Source organism: Anser anser (genome assembly GCF_964211835.1).
Source record: "Anser anser genome assembly, chromosome: 7".
NCBI lineage: Eukaryota > Metazoa > Chordata > Aves > Anseriformes > Anatidae > Anser > Anser anser.
Genome location: NC_139727.1, coordinates 37,925,724 through 37,951,149, shown reverse-complemented (window position 1 = coordinate 37,951,149; position 25,426 = coordinate 37,925,724). Strand labels below are relative to the sequence as shown.

The 25,426-nt window shown below is 55.2% G+C and overlaps 1 protein-coding gene across 3 annotated transcripts in view; it reads left to right on the top strand.

Moving 5' to 3' along the window:
• Positions 1-6,781: 6,781 nt before the first annotated feature.
• The window catches only part of FAM53B (family with sequence similarity 53 member B), a 45,388-nt gene continuing 26,743 nt past the window's right edge, over positions 6,782-25,426 (top strand). The window contains exons 1-4 of one of the 3 annotated variants that reach the window (XM_083844576.1): positions 6,782-7,034; positions 14,852-14,912; positions 19,754-19,967; positions 22,826-22,877. In XM_083844576.1, the coding sequence (XP_083700702.1) occupies positions 19,899-19,967; positions 22,826-22,877 (121 nt within the window). In that variant the 5' untranslated portion in view covers positions 6,782-7,034; positions 14,852-14,912; positions 19,754-19,898. Of the gene's footprint in view, positions 7,035-7,894; positions 14,913-19,753; positions 19,968-22,825; positions 22,878-25,426 lie in introns of all 3 variants that reach the window. The other 2 variants (XM_083844575.1, XM_083844574.1) reach the window with 2 other exon arrangements.

Sequence of the window (25,426 nt, the reverse complement as noted above, 5' to 3'; positions counted from 1 at the left end):
TAACTATACATTCTTTTTTGACTTGTGCTATGATCATTTTTTTAATTTATTTGCCTTTATTTCTTGTTATTTTGTACTTTCAGAATACTGCTATAGCCTAAAAGAAAGGGAAGTACAAATTCTTTGTGCCTTGACACACACGTTTGCCAGGTGACAATAACCTTGTTCTTTCAAGCATCAGGGAGGTCCCATTAGGCAGGCTGGTTGTGTTTCACAGACTAGGTCATGTTTGTGTGTCAGAGGAATGCTTCTCCTCATTGCCAGCCCAAGCAAGGTCCAGAAGATCTTTAAGGGTCAAGATACACTTCTGGTACTTTCCCAGGATGGAAAACAAGGTGAAATAAAATTTGCACAGGGGTAGGTCTTCTCTTTGTGATCCACCTGGTAATCTCTTCAAGGTAAGGATCCTAAATTCTACCTTGTTTTGCTAACTGGAATACACCGATTGCATTAGAAGAATGGTCAAAGAGCGTTGGGAAGGAAGTTTAGTCCCAGGCGGATAGCTCTTTGCATGTTTGGACAGGCTGGCGTTCCTAACTTGAGTGCCAAAACCAGTGTCTTGTCAAGTTACCATTTGGGTAGCTATTGTAGTGGGATGCGCTGCATCTACCCAACAGCACTGCTGTGAAATGTAAGTGGTAATTCAGACACAGAATATTTTTGATGAAGCAGTACGAAGGATTCAAAGTGCACTACTGAAACCATTTCAAGAAAAAAAGATTATGACTTTTTTTGTAGCAAATTTGGCATCAGGTATAGCTAATGCAAGCGAATATTAATCGGCAGGTATTCTGGCAGGATGTGTTTGGGGCATCTGTTTTATTCCCATCTGTAATTTTTGGTAACGAAGGCGTGATATGGAGTGAAAATAAATTGATGGTTGTCATGGATTTTCTTTTAATCAATTTAGAGGAATTAACTGTAGATCCATACTCCATGAGTTATGTAGGGTTCAGGGCAAGTATTGCTTTCTTTTCTTTATAGGTTAGATAATTATTAGATTTTGTTCACTAGGTAATATTTTTATGTCACTTTGAAAGATAAAAATTAGCTTCCTAAAATAGTTAAACAGAAATTCTAGCATCAGGTACATGTAAATGTATCAACCACTTTCAATTAGTAATTTTACCTGGGCATTTGAAAGCAATTCGTAGTAATGGTAGTAATAAATAGTAATCCAGTATTTCCTCTCGCTATTATACCGCTGTTTTTCAGGTGTTCTGGACAACTGTTGTATTTCTTTATATAATTATTTCCACCTAAAGGAATACATTTTCTACCAGGGAGGCTTCTTAGTGGTGAGGAAAGGCTGGGAACCAGTCTCCTCTTCCAGCCCACAATTTGCCTACCTCATTATTTAGCCAAGGTCACGGGCTTCCACTTTGCAAAGCATTTCCCTACTGCTCCCAGGCTATGTGTAGCTCCGCAGGCAGCAAGCCTTCAGGGATGGCACGTGGTTCCTCTGCTTTCCCTTTGGGATTGCGGGATCCAGCCGTAAGGAGGAGATACACCAGCTAATGCCACCTCTAAAATATTATCCTGCTGCCCCAAGGCGTTGCAGGCTTATTGTAGGAGCCTTGCTGTCTTCACGTAACTATTGCTTTAAGGCAGAATTCATGTGCTTCATCTACTTCTGAGGTCTACATTAAAGTTTTCTAGTACAATGCTTAAGAGAGCTGAAAGAAAGAGCCCGCAGATGGGTTCCTCTATGGGGAGGGAGGGCGGGGAGCAGAAAAATGGAGTGGCACCCACAGGCGGAGTGGTTTTGATCCTGAAATGTGTAGTGGCCCCTCTTCAGTCTGAAATGAGCACACGGGCTGTGACTTGGGTGTAACGAGTTCTGCATCTGACCTGTGGAGTGCGTGTTCTTAGACGGGCCCGTGCACTTTGAAGTATCACTGGAGAGTAGAAAAATGCTTGTAAATCATGTTTAGGAGGGTTTTTTAAGGCAGTAATAACCAAGGGCCTGCTGTTTGACATCTGCTCTGTTGGAAACCTGATATTTTAGGAATAATGGAGCCTCGGCAGCAGCTCTGATAGTGCCTTGAACAATGGCTTTTTACTGACTGGCAGGATTTGGAAATGACGTGTCAAAGAATGCCCTCGATTTGGGGCAGTTGGTCTGTCTAGACGATTTGTCATGAAGGTATGATCGCGTTTATGGTTTTCAGTGAAAAACCTTTCAAAAGAGTCAGAGAAATAAGCAGCGAGTTAGGAGCAGGGAGGCTTTGCCTGTGGTTTGGGGAGTTTGACGGTGGTTTGTAAGGTGGGTGTCTTCATGAACGCAACGAAGTCAGGATGGATTTTAGTAGCTAAGCCCCAGCGAGCAGCACCAGCTGCATTTGGTACAGCTCTGCCCCCGCTACCTGGCTCCTGCTGCCTGCTATTGCCAAGCTTTTGCAGGTTATTTTGTGAGGCATTTACTGGGAGAGTCCTTTGTGTTCGTGGGGCTCGTCCTGCGGAGCGGGCTGGGAGCATTTTACCCGGAGAAGAGCAGACCTTTGAATTCTTACGGGTTCTATCAGGGAAGTGAACTGTCAGGATGAAATATCTGACGGAGGAGACCGAGTGAAATTAATGAAATAAGTATTGATTCAAGAAGCCAGATCTAGGGGAGTTTTTACACATGGGATTCTGCTAAGGAGTAGGGTAAATAGGTTCTCAAGACAAAAAGCCTTTGCATTTCCAGCATCACAGCACTTTCTTGAAGTAAATGCTTCTCCTATAATCGTGTTTATATAAATTTAAAAGTGAGAAATACCAGACATGAAAACTGCGACACAACTGAACGAACACAGAAAATTCAGACGGAAGGATAACGTTCCCTTGCTCCTTGCCTTCCCTCTCGGTGACCAGGTTGGTATTTGTATGGAATTATGCTCATTTAATGGTCGTTGCTCCCTACGGGGCGGAGATGGTCAGGTGCAGTGCCCTGTAGGTTGTTTTTAAAAGTTAATTTTTGGAAGCTAAGAAGACACAGAATTAATATTCTGTTCTTGAACTTCGGTATAATTCTCTCGTCTAAAAGGAAGAATTTCTGCGAGCCACAATTTTTTGAAGAGATGCTGGGTTACGTCAGGAACACCAACAGAATTAGGGCAGCCGCTGTTCTAGAGAGGGCCCGCAGGGATGCAGCATGGAAGCACAGCCCGTCCGTCCTGCCAGGAGACGACTTCTCCGAGTCATTGTCAAGAGCATCAGGTTGAAATAACAACTGTGTGGTATGGGGCTAGGATCTGCGTACAGATACGGGCTCGCCCTCTCGATTCCACACTCGATGTTGCAGCACAATTTCCAAACACCGGGAAGAGCACGTCCCGCCGCACGGGTCCCAGCTACGAGTCTCAGGTATGAGCGTGCAGACGGTGCCGCGAGCACACTGCCCCGTGCCTGAAGGATCGTAATGTGCTCTGAGGATTGACCGCGCGGTACCTGCATGCAAGCTGGGACGGCGTGCGCTGTGGAGGTGTTGCCGCACAGAACCAGCTGGGCTGGCGCCTTCGGAGACTTCACTTGTGTTTAAGCAAGGGAAAGGTTTCTCTGCTGGGGAAGCACGTCCGTGACTACAAATGGAGACGCTCTCTCCTGTAATTTGCATCCAAACTGGCTCTGCTCTGCGAAGATGCCTGCTGCAGGCCGTGGCAGCTGTGGGGCCGAAGGGTCAAAGGCCCGAAGGGGCAAATGAGGCGACGAACTGACACCGCAGCGACGGGGCTCTGATGCCCCTGAGGCCAGGCAAGGGGCTGGCACCGGGCCTGGCAGCTTCTCTGGAGTTATTTTTACATGAGGATGGGTTCTTGAATAGCTTTTCTGCTGCATTAGGCACAGCATGCCTTGCTTCGTGGCTGACACTGGCTTCTGTGTGCTCCCGTGTTCCAGGAATGCACTGGCAGCACTGGAGCCGTCGTAAGGAAAATCCGCGTGTGCATCCCCTCTGCTGTGTCCGTCCTGCTGGGTTCCAGGGTGCCTGGTGAAAGACTGCCAAAACTTGTGTGATTTCACACCAGACAAAAACTTCCAGTAGGGTATTCAGCAACGTACAGCAAAATTTTCAGTGTTTTGGCGCTCGGATTGCTTTCCTAGTCTTGGCACACCGAAAGGTAGAGAACACGCCTCGCTACAACAATAACTGCTTTAGTGTACGGACCCAGTAAGCGTTTTAACACAGCGGATCGTCTCGTGTGAAATATGTGGAGAGCACATAGAAAATTAACGGGCTGGGGCTCTGCTGTGCCTTAAGACCTGCCTCCTTGGTGTTCCCACTGCTTGCTGCCTGCGCTGGGCTGAGAGGAGGGGAAGCTGGGGCTGAGCGTGTTCCTGCCCCTCTGTCTGTCCCAGTGGCACGGACACCTCCGGAGGGGATGGCTCCGCTGCATCGCTTGGCTGGAAGTGTGTCGAGCGTGACCTCACCCTGGTGGTAGCAGCTGGGTTGGAGAACAGCTCGCGGACAGCTGGGGCTTTCCGTGAAAGGGGATGAGGTGCTACAGCCTCGAGACAGCGGAGGGAAGGGAACGCTGGTGTGTTTTATTTGACGTAAACACGGGGAAAGCCAACCCCTGGCTTAATTTCCATTAGTTAGGTAACAGTATAGCTTCAAACGAGCGGATTTTCTGGGTTACTGGAAATTAAACTGGGTGCTGTCAGGCAAACAACGTAGCTGCAAGGTAGCGTATAAATTCTGGATAACAGCAAGTGCCTAAGCCTGGCCTGGAAAGCCGGAGCTAATAAACACCAGTGAGAGAACAGCAACGAGCCTCGGCACAGCCGCTCAAACAGCCAAGTGCTCATGGATAGTGTCGCATGTCAGGCAGAAGGATCTGGATTGATTTATTTATGGGAAGAATCGGCATTTATTAATTTGAAGTGTTGATAGGGTTGTGAACTGAAACCTTCCATGAGCAGCACGGACACGCAGGCACACGCAAGCTGTTGCGTGTGTGCACAAGTAACCTGGGAAATAAAAGAGGGATTTTTAGGTTTGGTGCAAATCCCACCGTATGCCACATGTGGTAAGAACTCCCCTCCATATCACAGTGCTGTCTACATATATTTAGGGTACCGGCTCTCCTCGCTCAGGCACGCTGAGCTAGAACATCCCGATTGTCTTACGGAGCCGTGCTTGCTCCTTGGGTACGGGATATTTGTTAAAATCCTTCTGCTTGCCTCTATTGAAGTTCTCTGACTTTCAGGACGTCTCCTGAACCCAGAGCGTGGCTTCTGCAGGTCTCCATTTGCTGCTGCTGCAGACCTTCAGCGGGTGGGCGTCCGCGCGCAGGCACCAGGCAGCCAAATCCTCCACCCCGGGAGAGAGGGGAGCGGTGCTCGTCCACCACACGTAGCGCTGCTGTACCTACGTCTTCCAGTGCCTTGGGCCCCAATATAACTTCAGGGGGCTCGTAAGGGTTGTTCACTTTTTTCCTACCCCCAGCTTCCATCTACATCAGGCTTCGAGTCAGTGGGTAGTAAAGGCACTGACACCCAGAGCCCCAAATGAAATCAGCTCAGAGTTAAATGGTGTGAATTTACCATCCACAGTGCCTGAACTCCCAGGCCCTGTTCTTTAAAGCTTAAAAGTGATTTCTATTTCTTCCCCTTTTGACAAAGATCTCTTAGACTGTCACCAGAGCAGGGACCTGTGGCCAGCCTTTACATTTACATCTTTTACCAGCCTTTTTATCCAGCCTTTACATCTCAGTCCCTGAGAATACCTCTGTAGAAAGCAGGTTTACACTCGGAGGCACGCTGCTGGCAGCCCACGGCCAGCTCATCTGCCTGACAGCACAGCAGATGAGAGGCAAAAAATGCTGGTTTTGGACTGAGCTGCGGAAGCAGCCAGAAAGCAACCTGCTTGGTTCCTGGAGACCAACCCCGCGCTGCACAAGGCTGCCGCAGGGATGGATCCAATTATGCCGCGAGCGCTAGTACTGAAATGCTCAGCTGGGAGTCACATAAAAACCATTTTCAAACTCGATTCCCAAAGTTCTGGCAAAGGAGCTTCATCTTCCTTGTTACCGGTCTGAACAGGCGATAAGGATGGCGAGCGGCGTAGGAGGACGGAGGAGCCTGATGCAAAAGCCTCTTCGTGTCGCCATCCCTTCCTCCTGCTCCTGATGGATTGTGTGCCGAGCGGCAAGCCACCTGCCTTGAGGGAAGCTTCTCCCTTCTCTTCTGCTTCTTCTGCTCGTCTCCTTTCTTCTTCATTACCTCAAATACCGACAGTTCTCCTTGATGCTTATCGGGTGCCCGTGGCCGTGCCCTCGGAGGCGTACCCGTCCCCTCGCCCTCGGCCCTCACCACGTCCTGCTGGTAGGCGCGAGGCCCCGATCCCCCTTCCCGACAAGATCTCTGCTGGCTGCCGGCGTGCAATCAAGAGGAATATTGAGGCTGTGCTTCGCGACGGGGCCCACATCCTCCCTGGGGCTGTCAGGCAGCGGCCTCGCTCCCTCTCCACAAAGCCTGCGTGTCACCGGGGATGGGGGGAAGATGTCGGCGCGGCTTGCTCCCGAGGGCCGGCTGCTGAGCCGAACCGAGCCGAGCCGAGCCAAAACAAACCGAACCGAGCCAGGCCAGGCCGGGCAGACCCGTCCCAGCGGGCTGCCGATGGCCGCAGCCCTGTGAGCCCGGCTTTCCGCCGGCCCTGCGCTGTCCAGCGCCTCTCCCCCGAGGAGGAGCGGCGCCAGCAGGAGGCAGCCTCGGCCGCCTCCGGGGCAGCCGGGGCCGGTGCGGGGCTCCCGGGGCGGTCGGGGCCCGAGCTGTGCCCGCTCCCCCCCCCCCCCCCCCCCCCCCGGGGGATGGCCCCGGGCCCGGGCTCCGCAGCGGGGGGCGGCGGGCGCGGAGCCCCCCGCAAGGTGCGGGCAGGGCCCTGCCTGGGCGGCCGGCGCCGGGCCCCGCTCAGGAAGTGACAAGCGCATTTCCTCCCTCCTCCTCCTCCTCCTCCTCCTCCTCCTCCTCCTCCTCCTCCTCTCCCCGCCAGGAGGGAGCGCGGCTCGGAGCGGCGCCCACAGCCGGCCCGGCCGGGCCGCGCCGCCGCCACGGTAAGAGCCGGGCCGGGCCGGGGGGCGCACAAAGGGCGGCGGCGGCGGGGGGGGGGGACACCTGGAGGGGACCGTGGGGACACCGAGGGGACCGGGGGGGACACGGGGGGACCCTGCCCGCAGCCTCGGCTCCCGAGGGAGGGCGGGGGCACGGCCGGGCGGGGGCCGCGGCGCGGCGCTGGGGATGCCCGGGGGGGGCTTCGTAAGCCCCGCGTGTGCAGGGCCGGCTTCTGCGGCTCCCCACGCCCGCCTCAATTAATTAAGGTTGTTCATTAACCCCCCCTCCGCCCGCCCCACCACGTGTGTGTCCCCCTCGGCGGGTGGCGAAGCTCCGGGACCCCCGCTCCGGCACCCCAGGGACCCCCACCCCGGCTCCCCGGGCCCCCCAGGATCCCCCCCCCCAGGACTCGGCTCGCTCCGTAAGGCCTGCGGGCACCCATCCTGCAGCCGCACAGCCCCGGTCCCCCGGCGCTGGGCAGCCGGGGCGCTCAGCCCTTAGCCAGGAGCTGCGCCCCGACAGCGGGCCCGGCGTGCAGGTGGCCGGGCACCACGAGATCCCCGGCCGGGCACCACGAGATCCCCGGCCGCAGCGGTGCGTGCTGCCTTCCCCTCGGGTCCCCCGAGCGATGCCAGGGTGGACGGCCACGGCGTAAAGCTCCCCACCACGGGCTGCCGAGGTGGCCCCAGCTCGCAAGCAGGCTGCGGAGGCACCGCAGGCTCAGGAGCATCCCTGCTGCGGCTCCTCGTTGCCCACGCGCGCCGGCGGCCCCGGCCCTGCTCGGCATCCCGTGGGCTGCGCGGCGCCGGCATCTCGGAGGCAGCTGAGCACCCCCGGCGTCACGCACGGTCCCCTCGGCCAGCCCGCGACGCCGCTTAGGACACGCACCGAGGCTTGGCAAGAGCGAGGAGGAAGACGGCGAGAAAAAGCGGCGAGAGGAAACCAGCCGAAGCCGTCGGCCGCGGGACTGCGCCCTTCTCACCTCCCCGGGAGGGCCGGGGCCGTGTCACGCCGCGGGGCCCGCGCAGCCCGGCCGCCGTTTGGTCTTCGGTCCCCGCGTCCAGGCTCTGTGCTTCCAGGATCGACCCGGAGGAGGGAGGGAGGGATGGACGGACGGACGGACGGCTCGGGGAGCGCCGCACGTGGCCAAGGTCTCGGCGAGCGGCTCCGGCTCCTGTTGCAGCGGGCGGCCGCCCGCTGGGAGGGCGAGCAGCGAGAGCTCAGCCTGCCGGCTCCAAAAGTTTGCCTTCGCGTGTAGGAGCGGGGTAAATCAGCGCAGGGCATAACGCGTTGCTGCGGACGGGATGCAGAGTCTTGTACGTGGAGATCAAGCAGACTGCGAGACAGATCCGGCATTGATTTAGGCTGGCTTTCAACTCTGGATGCATGAATTAATAAATAGGTGTGCGTAAATATGCACGCATGCAAATAGGTGAACGTATACCAACATAAATCCCCAAATCTGCTGCAGTTAATTATGTGCAATTAATTCCTGCTAGTATCAAAGGCTTGTTTCACTTTCAGCAGGCGTGCTGGCAGAACGAGGCGTGCAGCTTTTTGCCCAAACCCCTGTGTTTCGGCGTAGAACCCGTGCTGGGGGTGGGTAGGGGAGGTGATGGAGTGGGGACGAGGGGGGGTTTGTGCAGTTTGTCCGTTTTATGGCTGCCGGTCCACTTCTGATTTCTCAAGCGCCAGTTGTGTGGCGTGAGGCTGTTCTATTTTCCCTTCTCGTAACGTACAGAGCTTCTGTTTTTGTCCGTCCCCGTCGGGACGGACGTGCTTTGCACTGTCCGTGTAAAAAATCGGGTAAAGAAGAGGACACCCCGGGCCGAAAGGCGCGATCCGGGCTGTGTTCCCGTCCCCCCGTGGTGTCACACGGCTCGCGGGAGCGCTTTGCCGGGTCTGGTCCCCACGAGCTGGGGCACGGCAGGCGCTGGAGCAGCGGGGCTGGAGCAGGCGGAGGTGCCGGGACGCTCGCAGCCCCGGCACAGCCCAGCCTCCTCCCCGGCCCCGCGCTCACCCCGCCGCTCTCGTGGGGTGTACGTAGGTGCTCCTGCCTCGCTCCTCGGCCAAGCCGCCTGCGGCTGAGTTAATCACGCTTCTTTTCGCTCCTTTCCCTCCCGAAAGAGGGAGGTGGAGGAAGAGGAAGCAAGCCTGCCGGCGTGGGGAAGCGGCAGGCAAACAGGCGGGGGGGCCGCGCCTGCCGCGGGTCCCACACGCGCCAGCTGCGATGCTGCGGGTCGGGGCCGCGGTCACTGCTTTGGGGCTGTTTGTGGCACTGGCATCCCCACCGCCGGGGCTGCCTGCCTGCTCCTCAAGCTAAATTTAAACTAACGGGGCGAAGAGAAGGGGGTTTTCGGCCCTGCTGCTCCTCCGCTGGTCGGTAGGCAGCTCGTTTGGCGGGGACCGATGAGCGGCCGCCCCGTGGGACCCCCTCCTTGCCACCCCGTTTGGGGGGGCTCTGGCGTGGCCGCCCAGCTGGCATGGGGAGGAAGGTGAGGTGCTGCCCAAACCTCCCCCCAGAGTCGGGTGATTTCCAGCCTCGGGAGCGAGGGCTCATCCAAAGCCCCGCTTCGTCGCACGCTTACAAGATGGAGCGCTGCGGTGACCCGTGCGCTGCGAGTGCTGCGGGCGGAGCGATGGCTATCGGGTGTTGCAGAGACACCTAAACTCCCCACCTGCACTGGTTTTCACCCTTTTCCTCCGCCTCCCGACAAGTCGCTGGGTGCACCCGTGGCTCCCGAACCTCCCTGTTGTGCCGGGCTGTGCCGCGGAGCCCGGGGCCAGTGGTGATGGGGGGCAGCCCCCAGGCGGGTCTGCCCCCACCGCGCTTGGGGGAACAACTCCTCCGCCCCGCGGCACGTTATCTGGGGGGTGCCGGTTGCAGAGGAGCAGGCTTGAGCCCTAAATCTCTCATTCTGTGCTCCAGCTGCCTTGGTAGCAGCAGCCGCGCCGTATTTATGAGCGAGGACTTCGCTTCTCCGAGGTCACGCTGCGAGCCCACAGTCGCAGGGCCAGCAGCGCACGACATGAGCGAGCCAGGGGGCAGAGCCGCGGGCTGCTGTGGTTTTCCAAACTTTTACGAGCTGGCTGCCTTCAGGGAAACCGAGTTCCCAGGCTAGGGGCCTGTGCCTGGAGCCCCGCCAAGCTGGTGCGAGCGGGGGCTGCCTAAATCTTCGCTCACGGGCAGGCGAAGCGGGTGTTGGGAATTAACAAAGGTAACTGCAGTTAATGCAGGCAGAGTTTCTCCAGGCTCCGGGTGGCTGATCCGTGAGCTGTGGAGCTTGCAGCGTCCGGTGGGGTAGGTTCATCCGGTGCTGTACGTCCTGCACCTGCCGTGAGGTGCGCTGGGTGCGTGCGAGCTGGTGTGTGAGGAGCTCCTGCGGGCTTCGGAGATGTGCAGCTGCGGGGTGCGGGTCCCGGGACGGGCGGATGCACCGGTACCCACGGCAGTTCGGCTCCCTAATCACTGTATTTGAAGTAAAGCTTAAGAAATGGGAGAGCAAGTGCCAAAAACACGTGCCGGTGAAGGGTCTGGGTTCCCTACCCCCCTGCTCCACAAATAATACAAAGCCCGAGGCAGGCTCGGTGGTGGCTGTTGCTTTCAGAGGATTAAATGCAGCAGCGTCGGTATCGCTCCTCCGCGGCCCGTTTGAAGCATCCCCTGGGCTGTGTCGTTCCCGATATTCATGGATAGGTACGGGAGCGGAGCGAGGGGAGGGTTTGACTCCGTGGCTGCTCTGCGCTCGTGTGTCGGCACGGCTCCGAGGGTCTGTAAGGAAGGAAACCTGGCAGACCGTGCAGCTGGGAAACCTGCCCCTGCCTCTGCTCGGGGCCAGCCCGAGCGAGGGTGCAGCAGAAGCCTCAGGATGGCGGAGCAGAGGCAGGGCTTGGTGCGCAGCACCTCGGGGAGACGTTAAAGCACCAAATCCCTGGGCTTCTCCCCCGCCGGGAGACACCGGGGGAGTAAAACTGCATTAAGGAGGATGACTAGCCTTGTCTTTGCTTGGGATGGACAGACAGCACGGGACAGACGGGCAGCGCGGGCAGGACAGGCGGCTGTAGCAATTCCTCGTTCCAGGTGGAGGGGGAAAGCCACAGCAGGTGGATGTCCTGCGGCTGCCGTTGGCGCGCTGACCGCAATATTACTGCAAAGAGCCTCGTGGTGTGCTGGGTGGCAGTGGCGGCCGCCATAAAACAACGTCGGGGACGTATCGCTGACCCCGTTGTGGCATGCAGGTTTGGTCCCAGCTGTTACAGATGAACCCCGTATGATATTTTTGGAAGGACAAGCTGTAATTCTGTTAAACGGGTGCCGAGAGCTACTGCCGCCTGGGAAAGCTGAATATCCGTTACAATCACGGAGCTACGGAAAGCGTTAAAAACACCTCCCTTTGCTTTTGGTAGCTCAGAGGGGAGATCACCCCGGTCAGCTGTGCCGTAAGCGAGACGCGGCAGCGGCTGGCACCGCTCGTGGTGGATGAAGATTTGCAGTTCCTGACGGCTTCGGCTGGGAACGGGGTCACCCGCGCGTGCAGCCGCACGGGGCCTGGTGCTGCTGCTGCCGGCGGTCGTGGCGCGGGAGGCTCTCCGGCACGGTCCTGCGAGGGCTTAGGGTGTGAGTTATTTGGAGCCGGGGGTGAAGAAAGGTCTGCGCTTAGCGCCAGCTGCTCAGTGTCACCCCAGGTTTCTCCTGGCGACAGCCACGACCGGCGTTTGGCTTTCTCCTTAGTGCAGCACCTAAGTACGTGCTGACCGGCTCTCCCCGTTCCACATCGTTCCCGGTGCCCTGCCTGTCGCTCTCGCTGCCCAGCAGCGCTGCGAGCGGGGCGTTTTCTTGTTCCTGGTGCCTCTGAAAGCCCCCGTATCTCCTTTTCCACACCTCTGCTAACCACAGATTTTTTTTTCCCTGTGCGCCTCTGCTCCTGTTCCTGCTCCTACGGATGCCGAGGTCTGGAGTAAGCCTCTTCCCCAAAAGGGAGGAGGGACGTGAGGAGAGGATCCAGGTGTTGGGAGACTTCAGTGGGGAAAGTTGCAGAGTTTTTTTTCCCCTTCACAGCATGTTCACGCTGCCGTAAACGGCTTGGCACCCGGTGGGAGGGGAGCGGTCATGCCCCGTCCCGCTGGGGAGCTCGAGGAAGGCCGAGCAGGATGCCGTCGGTGCCAGCTGAAATAAAACCAGGTTTGCGTTTCCATTTACTGCTGGATTATTTTTTTTTTTCTCCCGTCTCAGAGGCAGGGCTCTAGAAATGAGGGCTTTTACGGGTGCCAGGCGGTAGCAGGGCTCATCCCTCTTCCTGCCAGTGGGAAAATTCTCCTCTGTGGGTTTTGCTTCTCCAGGGGACCGAGGGGTGTAAGGGCACGCTGCTTTTGGGCAGCTGCCCCCGAAAAAGCCGTGCCCACGCTGGCAGCAGCTCCTGGGGGGGGGCCACGAGCGTGCATGCGGCGGCGGGGAAATGTTCCCCGCTCCGGCCCTTGGGGAGCCGCTCGAGGAGCCAAAACTACCCGAGGTGTGGGCTATACGTGCTGCTGACACCTTACGGGAACGGGGAGCGTGTTAGAGCAACAGATTGGGTATTGTTCCAGCTCCGCGAACGTCTCCCGGAGATATTAAAAACACCGGCTGAAACCTAAGGCCGAGCTCTCCGTGAATGGCTCCGTGGAAATGTTGCCGAGCGCGCTCGGGTGCTGCCCGGCTCTGATTGAAACGGGGAAACGCGACGAGCGGGTGTTCGCTTTGACTTCTTCCTCGAAGGGAAGGGCTTCTTTTGAGGGAAGGGGAAGCATCCTGCAACGTTCCCCGTCACCAGATGAAACCGTCCTGCCCGCGCCTTGGTGCTGGCGGTGACTTTGTGGGGCTCCGCACCGCGCAGCGGCGGGAAGCACCCGATTTCCCCCAGAAACGGGGACGCCCCGTGCCCACGGCTCTGCCCACGGGTAGGGGTAACGCTGCCAGAGCCTGGCCCCGAGGCAGGAGGCTGCCTGAGCCCGCTTCTTCCCGCTGGGCACAGCAGCGGAGGTGCTGCTGGGTGTCCTCGGGGTGGGCTCCTTGGCAGCCTGCGCACGTAGGAGCCGTCTTCGGGTAACAGATTGCTGGGTGTTGGATGAACCCGAGGAAAACAAGAAATGCGGAGGCTGCAGGGCGGCGCGAGTTTGCTGCTCGGCCTGCCAAATCCACGCTAAGTCAGACACCGCGCAGATGTTTGGCTCCTCTTTCGTTAAGGAGATCTGTGCAAGAGGCAGGGCCGGGAAATGCGTTTCTAGCGGGTTGGAGCGACGGAGGTGGCGGCGGTGGCACGGGGGTGAAGGTTTCCCGGCCCCTTCCCTTTGGGGATGCACCGCTGCTGTACCCTGCCGAGGAAATGTCGATGGCAGTGCATGGGCGAGCAGCATCAAAATGTGCCCTTTGGTCGTTCGGAGGATCAATAAAGGCAGATCTGGCCGTTCTCCCCCCATCCTTGTGTACATCCAGTATTTCCCTGCTTTAAATCCAGCCACTTCTGTCCCCTGGTCCTTCAGGGGCCGTCAACCACCACCAATCCTCCAGCTCAGCCTCAGAAAAGGCAGAGCCCCGACCTGCTAACCGTATCCAAACCCGGGACCGACGGTGGCCTTCTCCTGGTGCTGAGCAGGGTCCCCTGCATTTCGGGGCGACGTGTCCCAGGCCTCACGGGTACCTGCGCCGTGCGGGGCTCTCCGGCTGTCCCCGAGGCGCTGGGAGCGTGGCGGTGCCGTCACCGCCCTCGCTTTGCCGTGCAGGACGTGCCTCTTGTAGGGACCAGGAGCTCTGCAGCCAGCACGGCTGGGCTGCCCGAGAAGCGCCGCTCGCCCTGGCCGTGAGCAGGCGGACGTCGTGCTCGGAGGTAGGTACTGGGGCGGGCTTTCATGCTGTCTGATATCGTTTATGTTTGAGAAGTGGCTCTGTAAAAATGGCACGGTGGGACCCTGCTTAGCACCTCTGTCCCAGACGTATGGGTTGTATAGGGGCAAACAGTACGAGGAAGAAACAAGAAGTGCTTTTTGTGCCCGTTTACCGGAGCAGCTTACTGCGGGCGGTAATTAAAAGTAAACCTGGGCTCTGCTGGCTTGTTCAGCACCCCTGGTTGTTAGGGTTAAGCAGCCAAAGCAATCCTCAATTCAGCAATTCCTCAGCTTTTGGGAGCGTGGCCAACACTCACAGTGTCTCCCCGACCGTTGCAAATTCTTGTAATAAATCTCACAATTGGGAAAATAAAGTAAAATTGCAGAGGTGAGCTGGTTCTTTGCACCAGCGGGCTGGTCCTGCTTCAGCTGCCCTTCTGCAGAGACCACCTCGGTCCGGCTCCCTGGGCTTGCTCAAAATAAGCCCCAGTCCCCAAGTAAGGCGTTAGGCAACGGCTGCGGGTTTGCTCCAGGACAACGTGCCATCTTTACGGCCATTTCTCTGGCTAAAAGCAGCCTTTAGGGTACGTCCAAGTGGCCCACGTGGCTCCACGCAGAAGTACTGCCAGCATCTCCTACCAGGGTGGCGTGGACCCGGGTGGCCACGGGGCGCTTGCCACGGCCGAGCAGGTCTGTGCCAGCTTGCCAGCTGGGGACTGTCCCTCCGAAGGCGTTTCGCTGGTCCCCCCCCAAAAATTTCTGTGCCACACGGCGCTGAAGAGCCCGTGTGCGGGAGTTGGGCCCTTCTGGGTTTTGCCTCCTGCCGTGCATGAGGTCTCGTCCCCCCCGCATGTCCAGTTGCCACCTCTCGCCTGGAGCCCCCCAGCCCCCCGGTTTGCAGCCCTCTCCTGCCACTCGCTGTTGGCAGTGCCTAATTCTGCTCTCTTTTCCTTTTCAGTCGCCGGGGAGGAGGAGGCAAAGTCACCGCAACACCACATCCGTGGAGCTGAGATGCTGAGGCAAGGCCCCCCCACCCCGTCCTTTCTCTCCGTTTGTAAGGGAGTCTTTCCCCTGCCACTCCTATCCCGTAAGAGCAGGGGGGCAATAAAACTGATGGTTCCTTACCGAACTTGACAGTGTTTAATTTTTGTTAATCGTTCCTATTTTTTTGGTGAGATCACACGTGGGGATGCGATCCCAGCTCTGTGGGTCTGGGCGTGTGCTGGGACTTGGGGCTCCCCCCCCGGCGGGTGTTTGGGTGCCTGGCTTTGGGCTCCGGCCGCTCTGATTTTTTATTCACTTAGCAATTCGTTCGCGGCCGTGGGCTGCACCCTGGCACGTCCGCGGCTCTCCGTTGTGCGGGTCCCCTCGGAGCAGGCTGGGTGGCTGCAGGGTGGATTCGCTGCTCGTGGTGAGCCGCGGGCTCCGGCGGTGAGCTGTTAATCGTAAGCACAGAGGTGATGTGGATCACGGAGCTGCGCGGACCTAGGGAGCTCCTGACATCTTAAACACCACCAGTCGCTGCTTCCCCCTCTGCTCTACCGGCGGTTAGAAACGCGGAGGGCAGGCGAGTCTTTTACCTGTTAATTAATGGCGACCGCGCATCGTTGTCTCGTTAGCCCTGGAAAAGATGGGTCTGGGTACAGGCAGCTGGCAGAGGAGGGCTGCTCGTGGTCCTGCGTTTGCTGATTTCTGGCGTTTTGGACCCGTGGTTGAGGACCGGGGTCCCGAGAGCTGGCGGAGACCCCGCTGAGCCAGGGGCACGGGGCGAGGCAGGGGAGCGCTGCCGCCCCTTTGCTCCGAGGCTGGGGAACCTGGGGCAGCTTGTTCCTCGCCATGCACAGTCCTCAGGCGGTTTTCGGAGAGCAAAGACTTGACTGTCACGCCCTGAATGGGATATTTCGCATTTATTGGAGGTTTTCACCTTGTAAATAAAAATATTTACTGGTGACGTGGAGGAGTGAGAAGCTGGACAGGACGTTTTGAGGAAGGGCAGCGAGCTGCCCAGAGCTGAGCCCCTCCGGCCTTGCTGCAGGAGTCAAGGCACTGCCCGAGAGAGGAGATGAGCCCGAGCTTGGCTCTGTGGAGATGCCAGGCTGCAAGGAGTTTTTCTGAATTTGTAACACAATAAATGTACAAATTGAAAATGTACCTGCTGATGTTATTTAACTGTACCTCTGGGTATTATTTAAAGCAGGGTGAGACAGACTGTGCAACGAGGAGATTCAGCGTAGCTCCAAAATACCTTAATCAAATGGCGTTCTGGGGACAGAGGACAGTCAGCTCCACCGAGCGAAGAGTTTTCTTATATGGACACCATCCAGTGACTGGGCAAAAAAAAAATAATGCTATCTACAGATTTAATTCTGCCCTTTAAAATATACCTGTTGTCCCATGGAAACCTTCTGCAGGGTTGTTGGTTCTGCTCTATAAAAAGCCCTAAAACATGTTTTCTGACTGCAGTAAGCAGTGTGGGCTCTCCCCAAATCCCTGTAAGTCACTGAGACCCGTGGTGTTTTGGAGAGGATTTGCCCGCTGCCTTGTGCAGGCGCCCCAGGTTTTGTTGCAGCTGCTTTGCACAGAGGAATTCTGCTGCATGTAGCAGGAGGGGAATTGAAGCCTGACTGGAGCGAGTGGGAGGGTGTTAGCGTGCTGGAAATGTGCTCAGAGTTTGGACGGAGTGACTAGGTTTGCTTCTTCAAACGTGTGGGTCTAGAACCGTGTTCAATGAAAACGTAAAACAGACGTGAAGACCAATTCGGTTGATCGCGGGACTTTATATCCTTAAGCGAAACTTAGAAATGATGATTTATTCCTTTCCCACCGTAATTTTTTTCGAAGACCAGCGTTCAGGTGCTGCGATGCTGCCCATAAATCAGAGCCGAGGGAAACCTGGTTCCCTCTCTGCAGCTGCGGAGGTCGCAGGGGCTGCCACTCAGTGTTTTGAAGGAGCACCCATGGTAAAAGCGCCCTTTGCTAACATTTTGTGATTTCACCGCGCTCGTGCTGCTCCTGGATGTTCCATGCAGCGATGTAGGTAACGGAGCTGGCACCAATTTGGTTATTTGGGGCTGTTTTGGGGAAAACCAATGCTTTTCCTGCGAGCTGAGGGGAACAAGCATCTTGGGGCGGCCTGTGCAGCGGCGGGGGGCAGGAGCCTGGTTCGGGATGCCTCCAGCACTCCTGCTTGCTGGTCATTGTGATCTCTTTTCCGTTCGGACTGAGACGGTGGAAATACGTTGAGGCCAGCAGGGCTGATGAGCTTTCAGCCTTTTTGGGGGGTTAAGGAGCCCTCCCGGCAGCTCCCAGCCTGTGTCATCCCCGTGGCCGTGGCCCAAGTCTAAACTTAACCTTGGCTGAAGGATGAAGATAGTCTCTTTATCTGATGGCAAACGAGGAAATACATTTCTTAAAATAATTAATGGTCCCTGAAGACTATCTTTTTATTAGCATCCGTGTGTGTGAAAGCTTCTGCTCTATAAATACGCGGCGGTTTCCTGCTCGCAGCGCAGCGCTGACAGGGAGACCGTCCCGAATGGGCTGCCGCCCCTCGCAGCTCCAAAATCACATTTCAGTGGAAAGTTCTGCCTTTTCTTTTTTATTTTTAATTACCATTTATTGGCGGGGGGTGCTTTAAAAACCCCACTGAGTGGCGGTGAAAACGAAAGAGCCCGTGCCTAGAGGCTTGTCCTGGTGCTGGTGGAACCACTGCTGGGGGATGCTGGTGGGATCACTGCTGGTGGGCTACTGGTGGGCTACTGGTGGGCTACTGGTGGTGGTGGTGGTATTCCTGGTGGAGATGCTGTGGGCATGGCGCCGCCGTGGGAGCTGCTGCCCGGGCTTGCCGCCGCGCCCGGGCGTGCGTAGCAGTCTGCTGCAGCAGCATTAATCATTACCTTAGGGAAAGATAATTATTTCTGGAGAAATCGTAGCCCGTTAACGAGGAGCCGTGCTTAACTGCTTTCCTGCTGCTGGGAACGCTCATTCAATCCCGAACTCCCCTACGGCCGCCTTGCCGGCAGTGGCCCCGGCGCCCTCCGAAGCACCTCGAGGCCGGCGCGGGCGAGCGTCGCTGTCCCTGCGTCAGGTCCAGCAGCAAATGCGGCCAGAAATGGGCCAGCGTGGCCCAGAAAGCTTGAGGCGGAGGAAGGGATGAGCCTTGGCTGTGGCTCAGCTGATGGAGCTGAAGTGGCGTCCCCAGTGACAGTCCCAGGGGTCCCAAGGAAGAGACGGGCCTGCAGGGACGGGGCCCTGCGGCACCGCGAAGGCCGTGGCGACCTTGCTGTGAGACACCGGAGTTTCGGCAGCGAGTCTACCACCAGCGTTGCGTATTTTCCCCCCCCGTGGAGCTATTTCCGTGTTTCCTTGCTGCCAGGCACCTTTGGTGTGTCCCCGTTTGTGCCCTGCTACGTGCCGGCGCCGGCAGCCCTTTTTGGAGGGCTCGTGTTCGCTCCGAGCCTGCACAGGCCCAAGCCTGGGGGTCCGCGTGCCCTGACGGAGGTCCCGTGAGCTTTTGATGCTCTGAAATACTTTGCTTTTTGTATTTGATGGTTGCCGCGTGCTTGTTGGGTTGCCCAGGGGTTTATGGCGACGCTACCAGTAAATTGTATGTGTGAGGCAACCAATACCCCGGAAGAAGCCAAGTCCATACCACGTGCCATCTGGAAGGGTAAATCTTTGAAACCTGCATTGATTCCCCATCCCGGCTCTGCACTCGGGGTGAACTTTGTCCTCACGAGCCCGGAGGAGGTGGTTGCTCTTCACCAGCCAGCTGGCCTTTAAATGAGCTACTCGTAACACCGGCGCGACCTCTAATCCGAGCAAACACGAAGATGATTTACGAGCTGGAGAGGGAATCCGTATCAGTTTGTAATGAGGTTTAATGCTCAGCAGCGTGTTCTCAAGTATTGTCCTTAAACGCTGCAATTTGGTTTTGACTGCGTGTCCCCAGATAAGTGCTTCATGCTCTTCGGATCATGCAAATGGTGGTTTTGTTTGTTTGCGTTAACTGCAAGGCAACAAAACAGGGAAACAGGATTAGAGGGGCGATTTGGGAAAAAACGCTGATTCCTATAATCAGATTTGAATCGCAAGCTGTCTGCTTCTGCAGGGGGGTAAACGTATGGGAGAGGATGCCGGGAGGTGAGGCAGGGCCGGGCTGCTCGTGGCCAAGGCTGCGCGGTGCCGTGTGAGCACTGCCTGCATTTTCCGATATTTGGGAATTGGGCTCCTCGTTGTGCAGCCCCGACTTAGCTTTTACTGCCTAAAGCTGCCAAGGAGATAAGGGAGGATCAGGAGACGCTGTGTGGCCCTCAGGATGACGGGCAGGGAGCTCTCTCCTTCCTCGCAGGCAGCTCTGTGCCCTGTTCTGTCCCCAAAGGGACAGGAAACGGGGAGATATTGGGGTGGCACGGGACATCCAAGGGGTTCCCAAAGGCATTGATGTGGAATTGGCTTCTTCTGCTGGAAATCTGCTCTTGGTCACTCTGCAGGCAAGCGCTTCTGTGAGATAGCCTCTGGGGCTTTAGTGGGTCCTTGTTCTGAAGCCTCAGCCTCTCCAACACAGGGGCTGTGGGTTCCCTTTTTCAGAAGAGAGAATTAAAGAGGAATTTGTCTTTATTTGCTTGTCTGAAATACTCGTGTTCCTCAGGAGTATGTGCTCCAGGCAGCTCCTGCAAGTGCCGTGGCACAGAACAGCTTTGAGCTGATCGGGTGCCGAGGAACGCCAGCAATGCTGAAGAGCCTAAAACAAATACTCCTCGCCCCTCTCCTAACGCAGCCCCTTCGCCCCGTGCCTTTGGTCAGGTAAGGTGCTTCAAGTCCTCCTCTAAACCTCGTCCTCTCTCCCTTGTGCCTGCAGGGAGTCACCGGCGTTCGGCCGCAGCCCCCCGCTGCGCTCAGCCCTTTTTGGGGGAAAATGCACTGAAACGGGAGCTTCGCCAGACCATGGCTGACGGCGACCTCTGCCTGGACTCTGATGGACTCCGACGCAGGACTGCACTACCATGGTGATGATCTTAACCAAAACCCGGGAAAACAAAGGTGCTGACTCCGTAACATGCAGGACTGAGCTGGTAAGCCTTGCGAAGTGTTCCTTGACGGCTCTGCTGCTGCCGATAGCTTCGCTGTAGCTTTATGGTGTGCTTTCTTTTTGTGCTGCAGGGCCAGATCTTTAGATCTTTAGATCTTTAGATCTTTAGATCTTTAGATCTTTAGATCTTTTATCAGCAGCGCTCCACTGGTTTCTGCTGGGCTGCATTCATTTCCAAGGAGCAGGCGATTAGTAAATGATTGGAGCGCCTTAACTTTTGCATATGTGCATTTCAGTAAGCATGCAATAGAGTAAAAAGTAAAATAAAATAAAATCAATGCCGTGAATAACATGGGTTAGAAGTTGCTTTACCCAGAGCGAACAGATGCTCGTCATTAATAGGAGGATGAGCAAGTGGGGAGCAGGATTAAGGGGGAGCTGGCAGAGGCCAGGGCTGTTAGCTAACAGGCTCCCTGGCAGCCGGGAGGGATGCAAACCCAAACGAGCTGGCAACAGAAAAAAAAAAAAATGGGGCGTCAAAATAAGTAAATGATGCTGAAATGGCAGTGGTATGAGAAGCAAGGCCAGGGTGAGCTGGTGGGGTGTAGGGCAGAGGGTGAGGGATAACGCAGAGCCATCCTATAAAGCACAAGGCATGGCTGGCCGTGGGTGTTTGTACCTCCAGGAGAAACGGTCACAGTCGGAACAGAAAATAGTCCAAAAACTGTTCCTCACAGGGTGCAGAGAGCCCCAGATAAGGATGCTCAAGAACACGGCAGGAAGCATCTGTCAGGATTAGCCATAAAAGGGCATTTTGAGCCTAAAAGCAATGTAAAAGCCCGAGTTTGCTGGGGATGAAGGTCTGTCTGGCCAGGCTTCCTGGGCAGATAGCACAGGGTGCTGGGTGGTGGAGGAGGAGGCGACCAAGCCAGAGGCTTGAAGGGCTGAAATTTGGGAAAGAAAACTGTTGATATATTAGGAAAGCGTCAATGCTGCAGTGTTGGCTCCTGCCAGGAAGGCAGCATCTCCTGCGAGGGGGCACACTGAGCATCAGCTCTGGTCATGCCCCAGGAAGGTGTAGGAGCCTGGGCAAGGGTCCTGTCCCTGCACATCTCCCCAGGGGGCTGCTGTCTGTGCAGGAGGACGGTCGGCTGCATAAAGGCTGAAAAGTTTCCTCTCCACGTCGCCCAGTGAGCAGGCAGTGCTGGGAGGGCTGCGGAGCTGCGCCACCAAGCTTTGCCCTCCCTTGCTTGCTGGGTGCCTCCCAGTGCTGTGTCAGTAGTGCAGCTGGCTCGTCCTGGCAAGACGTTCACAAGAGGTCTGATCTCGCAAAGAAAGCGGGAGTGTTTCCGCTGACTTCATGGGGAACGCCAGAGAGCGAACCCTAAATAAAATAAAGGTCTGAGCAGCAGGGCACCATCGCCAGCTGAAGACCCACGGACTCGCTGGTTGTCTTATATCCCAATCTGATCTTAGCCTAAGCTCTTACAAAGTGGTCATTACACTCAGTGTGAGGCAGACATCACGTGAAGATGTTCCTCTCCCTTCCTCCTTCGTGGGCATTAGCTTGTCTCTGAGCAAAGCCTGCAGAAGCGCGCTGTCAAAAATGCTGCTTTTCCTGGGGTTTGTCCCATTTCCATGGTTGCTGCACTTTGGCCACTCTGTGGAGACAGCCGCACGTCCTCCTTGCCTCCTGATTAATTTTACCTGCCTTTACTTAAAAAGGTGGTGACTCGCAGATAGAAATATCTTTATTTCACCTACAAAAGTGGCACGTTCTCCAAAAGAGGTGACGGACCCTTGCTCACCTTCTTCTCATCTGCAAAAATTATTGCTTTCTGCCTCCACATCCCAATACCTTCTGTAGGGGCAGCATTCCGTACGTGAAGTGGGATTGTTTTGTTGGATTGCTCTGCAGGGGCTGTGCCAGCAGTTGGTATATCATTATTATTATTATTGTTATTGTTATTATTATTATTGTTGTTGTTGTTGTTGTTATTATTATTACGTGAGCATGCAAGGTGTAAAAGATGAATCAGGAGAGAAGGTGTGATTGTGGTGGCCTAATTCCAGATAAAACACGGCAGTGGCAGCGCAGATGGACGCGGAGCGCATGCCAGCGCTTTGCTCAGATGAAGTAAAGCCTCGTTCAGAGGGGACGGAGCTGCCAGGACAGACAGTTCGGAAGCAGAATATGGGTATTTTGGGGGAGAACAAAAGAACAATTAGTATGAAAGTGTGTTGTTGCGGGCATAGCTGAAATGGCATGCAACTCCAGATGACATATTGATTTATTGTATATAGGACTGTCCATGCCCATTTTTAGAAGTCTGATGTTTTGTCGTACACAGTCAAGAGGAAAATTCTTGGAAAAAAAGAGCGTAAAAAACCAACTGGGCTTATTTAGTGCCCATATAGTGGCATTTTTCCCTATTTTTAGTGCACATTGGCACCATCCGGATGCAGAATCCTCAGGAAAAATGCTGGGGTGAGTCTCAGAAACACGCTATATGTTTAAAAAAAAAGACATAGCTGCTCTGTGTCTAGATGGGAGACCTTCATGAGCTTGGAGTGGGTCAACCACCACTGCTGCTCCTGTCCTGCCCCGTCCAGTGTTACAGCTAAACTCCTGGTTTAGTTTCTGCAGTTTTTGGTCCAGGACCTGGCTGCAGCTGTTCCCATGGGCAAGGACTAGCTATAGGAGCGATGGTTGGCAAGCTCAGGTCTCAACACTGACTCTCCGCAGCATGTAATTAACCTCGATTTCTCTGAGGGAAGACGAAGGAGGATAACGTGTCGATCAGGAGGCAAGGCTGCGCCCTCGGGTGCTTCGCTCTGTCCCTGGATGGCGCGCGTCGGTCGAGTGTGCGAGACGTGAATAGTTTTTCTGGTTGTTTTCAGCACACTCCAAAGATGAGTCAAGGACCTACGCTCTTCTCTTGTGGCGTTATGGGTAAGTAGCCAAAATTTCGTTCTGTTTTTCCTTCACCTCCGCTCCCATCTCCTCGGCCATGTGCAGGTAGATGTAGTGACCTTCTGGAGCCCTCCTAAAAATGTTCCCCTGCAGATCCCAGCAGGGGTGACCCCGGGGTATAGCCCCTTGGTGCCACGAGGTGCAGTGTCACCCAGTGTGGAAAGCCCCTTAGTGGTGGCCATCACGGCCAGGCCACCCTCTTTCCCAGGGGTGGTCTCCTGCCCTCCCATCCGTGCTGGGTGAATTGCTTGTCTCCCGCCCCCCAGTGCATTGATATATGTTATTATTTTTAGAATTACTTGTATTGTTGGGATTGTAAGCATTTGGGGTCCGAGACTGTGTTCCTCAGGGGTTTGCGTACCCAGCCCACGACCATGGCTCTGCATGATGCAAATAATAAATGTATTATCACTAAAATGTTCCACTGCTTGGCACGATGTGTTTGGTCACGCCTCAGACAATAATGAAAATATCTTTTTTTTGCCTTTAACAGTAACGTAAGCTGTTGTATATGGTGTTTAACACCTTTTGTGGCAGAGCTTTCTATCATCTGTAATGCTGTACAACCTCTGAAATTGGTGGGGGATTGGTGCATTGGCCCACGATCCCGAAAAACCAATGACGCAGGAGGATGTGCCCCTATATTGTGTTCTTTGGGTTTTGTAATGGGGAGCCAGTCACTAGGCGAAGTCTCAAAACCCAATTAAAATTGTAGGTCAAGTTCGAGCCAAGCTACTTGGTATGAAAGCCAATGCTTTACAGACAAAGAGGCTAACCCTTTTCTTCGTGGACACAACTCTCATTAGCGTTAATGGGAGCTGAGCACACGCATTGAGGGGAGATATTTCCCAAGCTCTCTGATAACTTGAGTCAATTGGAGGAGGGGGGGAAGATGGAAAATGTTTTGATTTTTTTTTTTCAGATGAAAGTCACAAGCTTCCAAGTCAAGAATGGGTAGAAACAGTCCGTTCCCTTTCTCCTGCCTGTCAAAAATGAGTAAGGGACAAAGAAACCCAATCAGATGGTTTTGTCTTGTGCTGTGGCACTGGCAGGCTCTTCCACGAATATGAAGAGCCTAAGCCTAATTGAAAATCAGCTTGGTGTTAATAGCTTTTACAAAGCCTTTTGCGTCCTCCTAGTGCGGTGCTGGTCTTCCTTGGCTGCCAAATTATCCTGTTCCCAAGGCAACCCAATCTCACCTCCTTGACCACAGCTTACCATGTAATTGTCTTTGTCATGCCCAGTCAAGAGGAGCGAGTCCCCGGCATGTCAGAGCGTTGTGTGGTTGGTGCTTAATTTTTTAAGGCGTCTTTCCCGAACGCTCTTCTTGATGCCTCCAAACCTGGGCCACAGTCGCAAACCAGCTCAACGCTGAAACTTGCTCAACGTTTTAAATAAGTCCCAGGGTGATGACGGCCCTGAGTGTGCACCTGGGTGAATATTTCAGGTCAGAGGGCCAAGAGGGAAAGCAGGGAGGTGAATAAACACAGCGAGGTTTGGAGTGGTGGCAGAGCAGCCTTGTGCTGTGTCCCATGGAGACAAGGTCCAAGTGCTGGGACTTCTCACCAGCATCGGCATGGGGACACGTGGCTGCAGGAGGGAGCAGGAAGAGGTTGGTCTAGGCCCCCAGGGGTGCATGATACCCCACAGCCAACAAACCCGGCCGGCCTAGGCTGGCAAGCCAGGGATTGTGCCGATATATGGCATAATGTGAATTTTCATGCCATTTGTTTCCTGTTTAACTCAGCAGCAAAGCATTAGAGGCGGCCCTAAAGCTTCGTGTGAAGACCAAGGGTGCCCCACTCTGTCTCTTGCCAGAGGGGACGTCATATACAGGGATTGCTCCCATTGCCAAATTCGGTATTGGTGGCCTCAAACCAGATCTAAAGGAGTCAAAATGTAAATGTCACAAATGTCGTGGTCAATGGGCACTCCAGCAGCATCGCAATGGGCAGCATGAGCCAGTCTGCCAAGATCATTGCCTGCAAAAAGTTCGGAAAAACACTTTAAAGGGGAAAGGAGTAAACTGAGTCCCTCACATTTTAGATGTAAGATGTTCTAAACTCTGTAAGGATCTGAAAATTGGTTCTAGGTTATAATATAACTCAGTATATGAGTAAACGTCATTAAAGGCTTGATATGTCAGATGGTACAATGTTAGATCCACTTCTTTTGATTTTCAGATTTATTAATAACACTTTGTCAGTGGGATGACAGAAATATTAGTTAAAAGACTGTTGAATTTATAGTTCTAGGCATTTCATCTTTAATTTCCATCCTAGCAAAGGGCTACATAAATAAACAAAAGCATTTTTCCCCCTTCTCCTTGATGGGCCCTTGAAACACCTGGGAGTGTAGGAATTGTCCTGTTACTGGACGGAGATTTTTTTCCTTCTCTTCCCTTGCTGTCTCCATCACATGTCCTCCAGCAAAAGAGTGCGTTAGAGAAAGAAGTGAGCATTTTAGAAAGTTTGGGTATTACTTTTGGCTTTCTGTATTGAAAATTTTCCGTCTGCGGGTGGACGGCA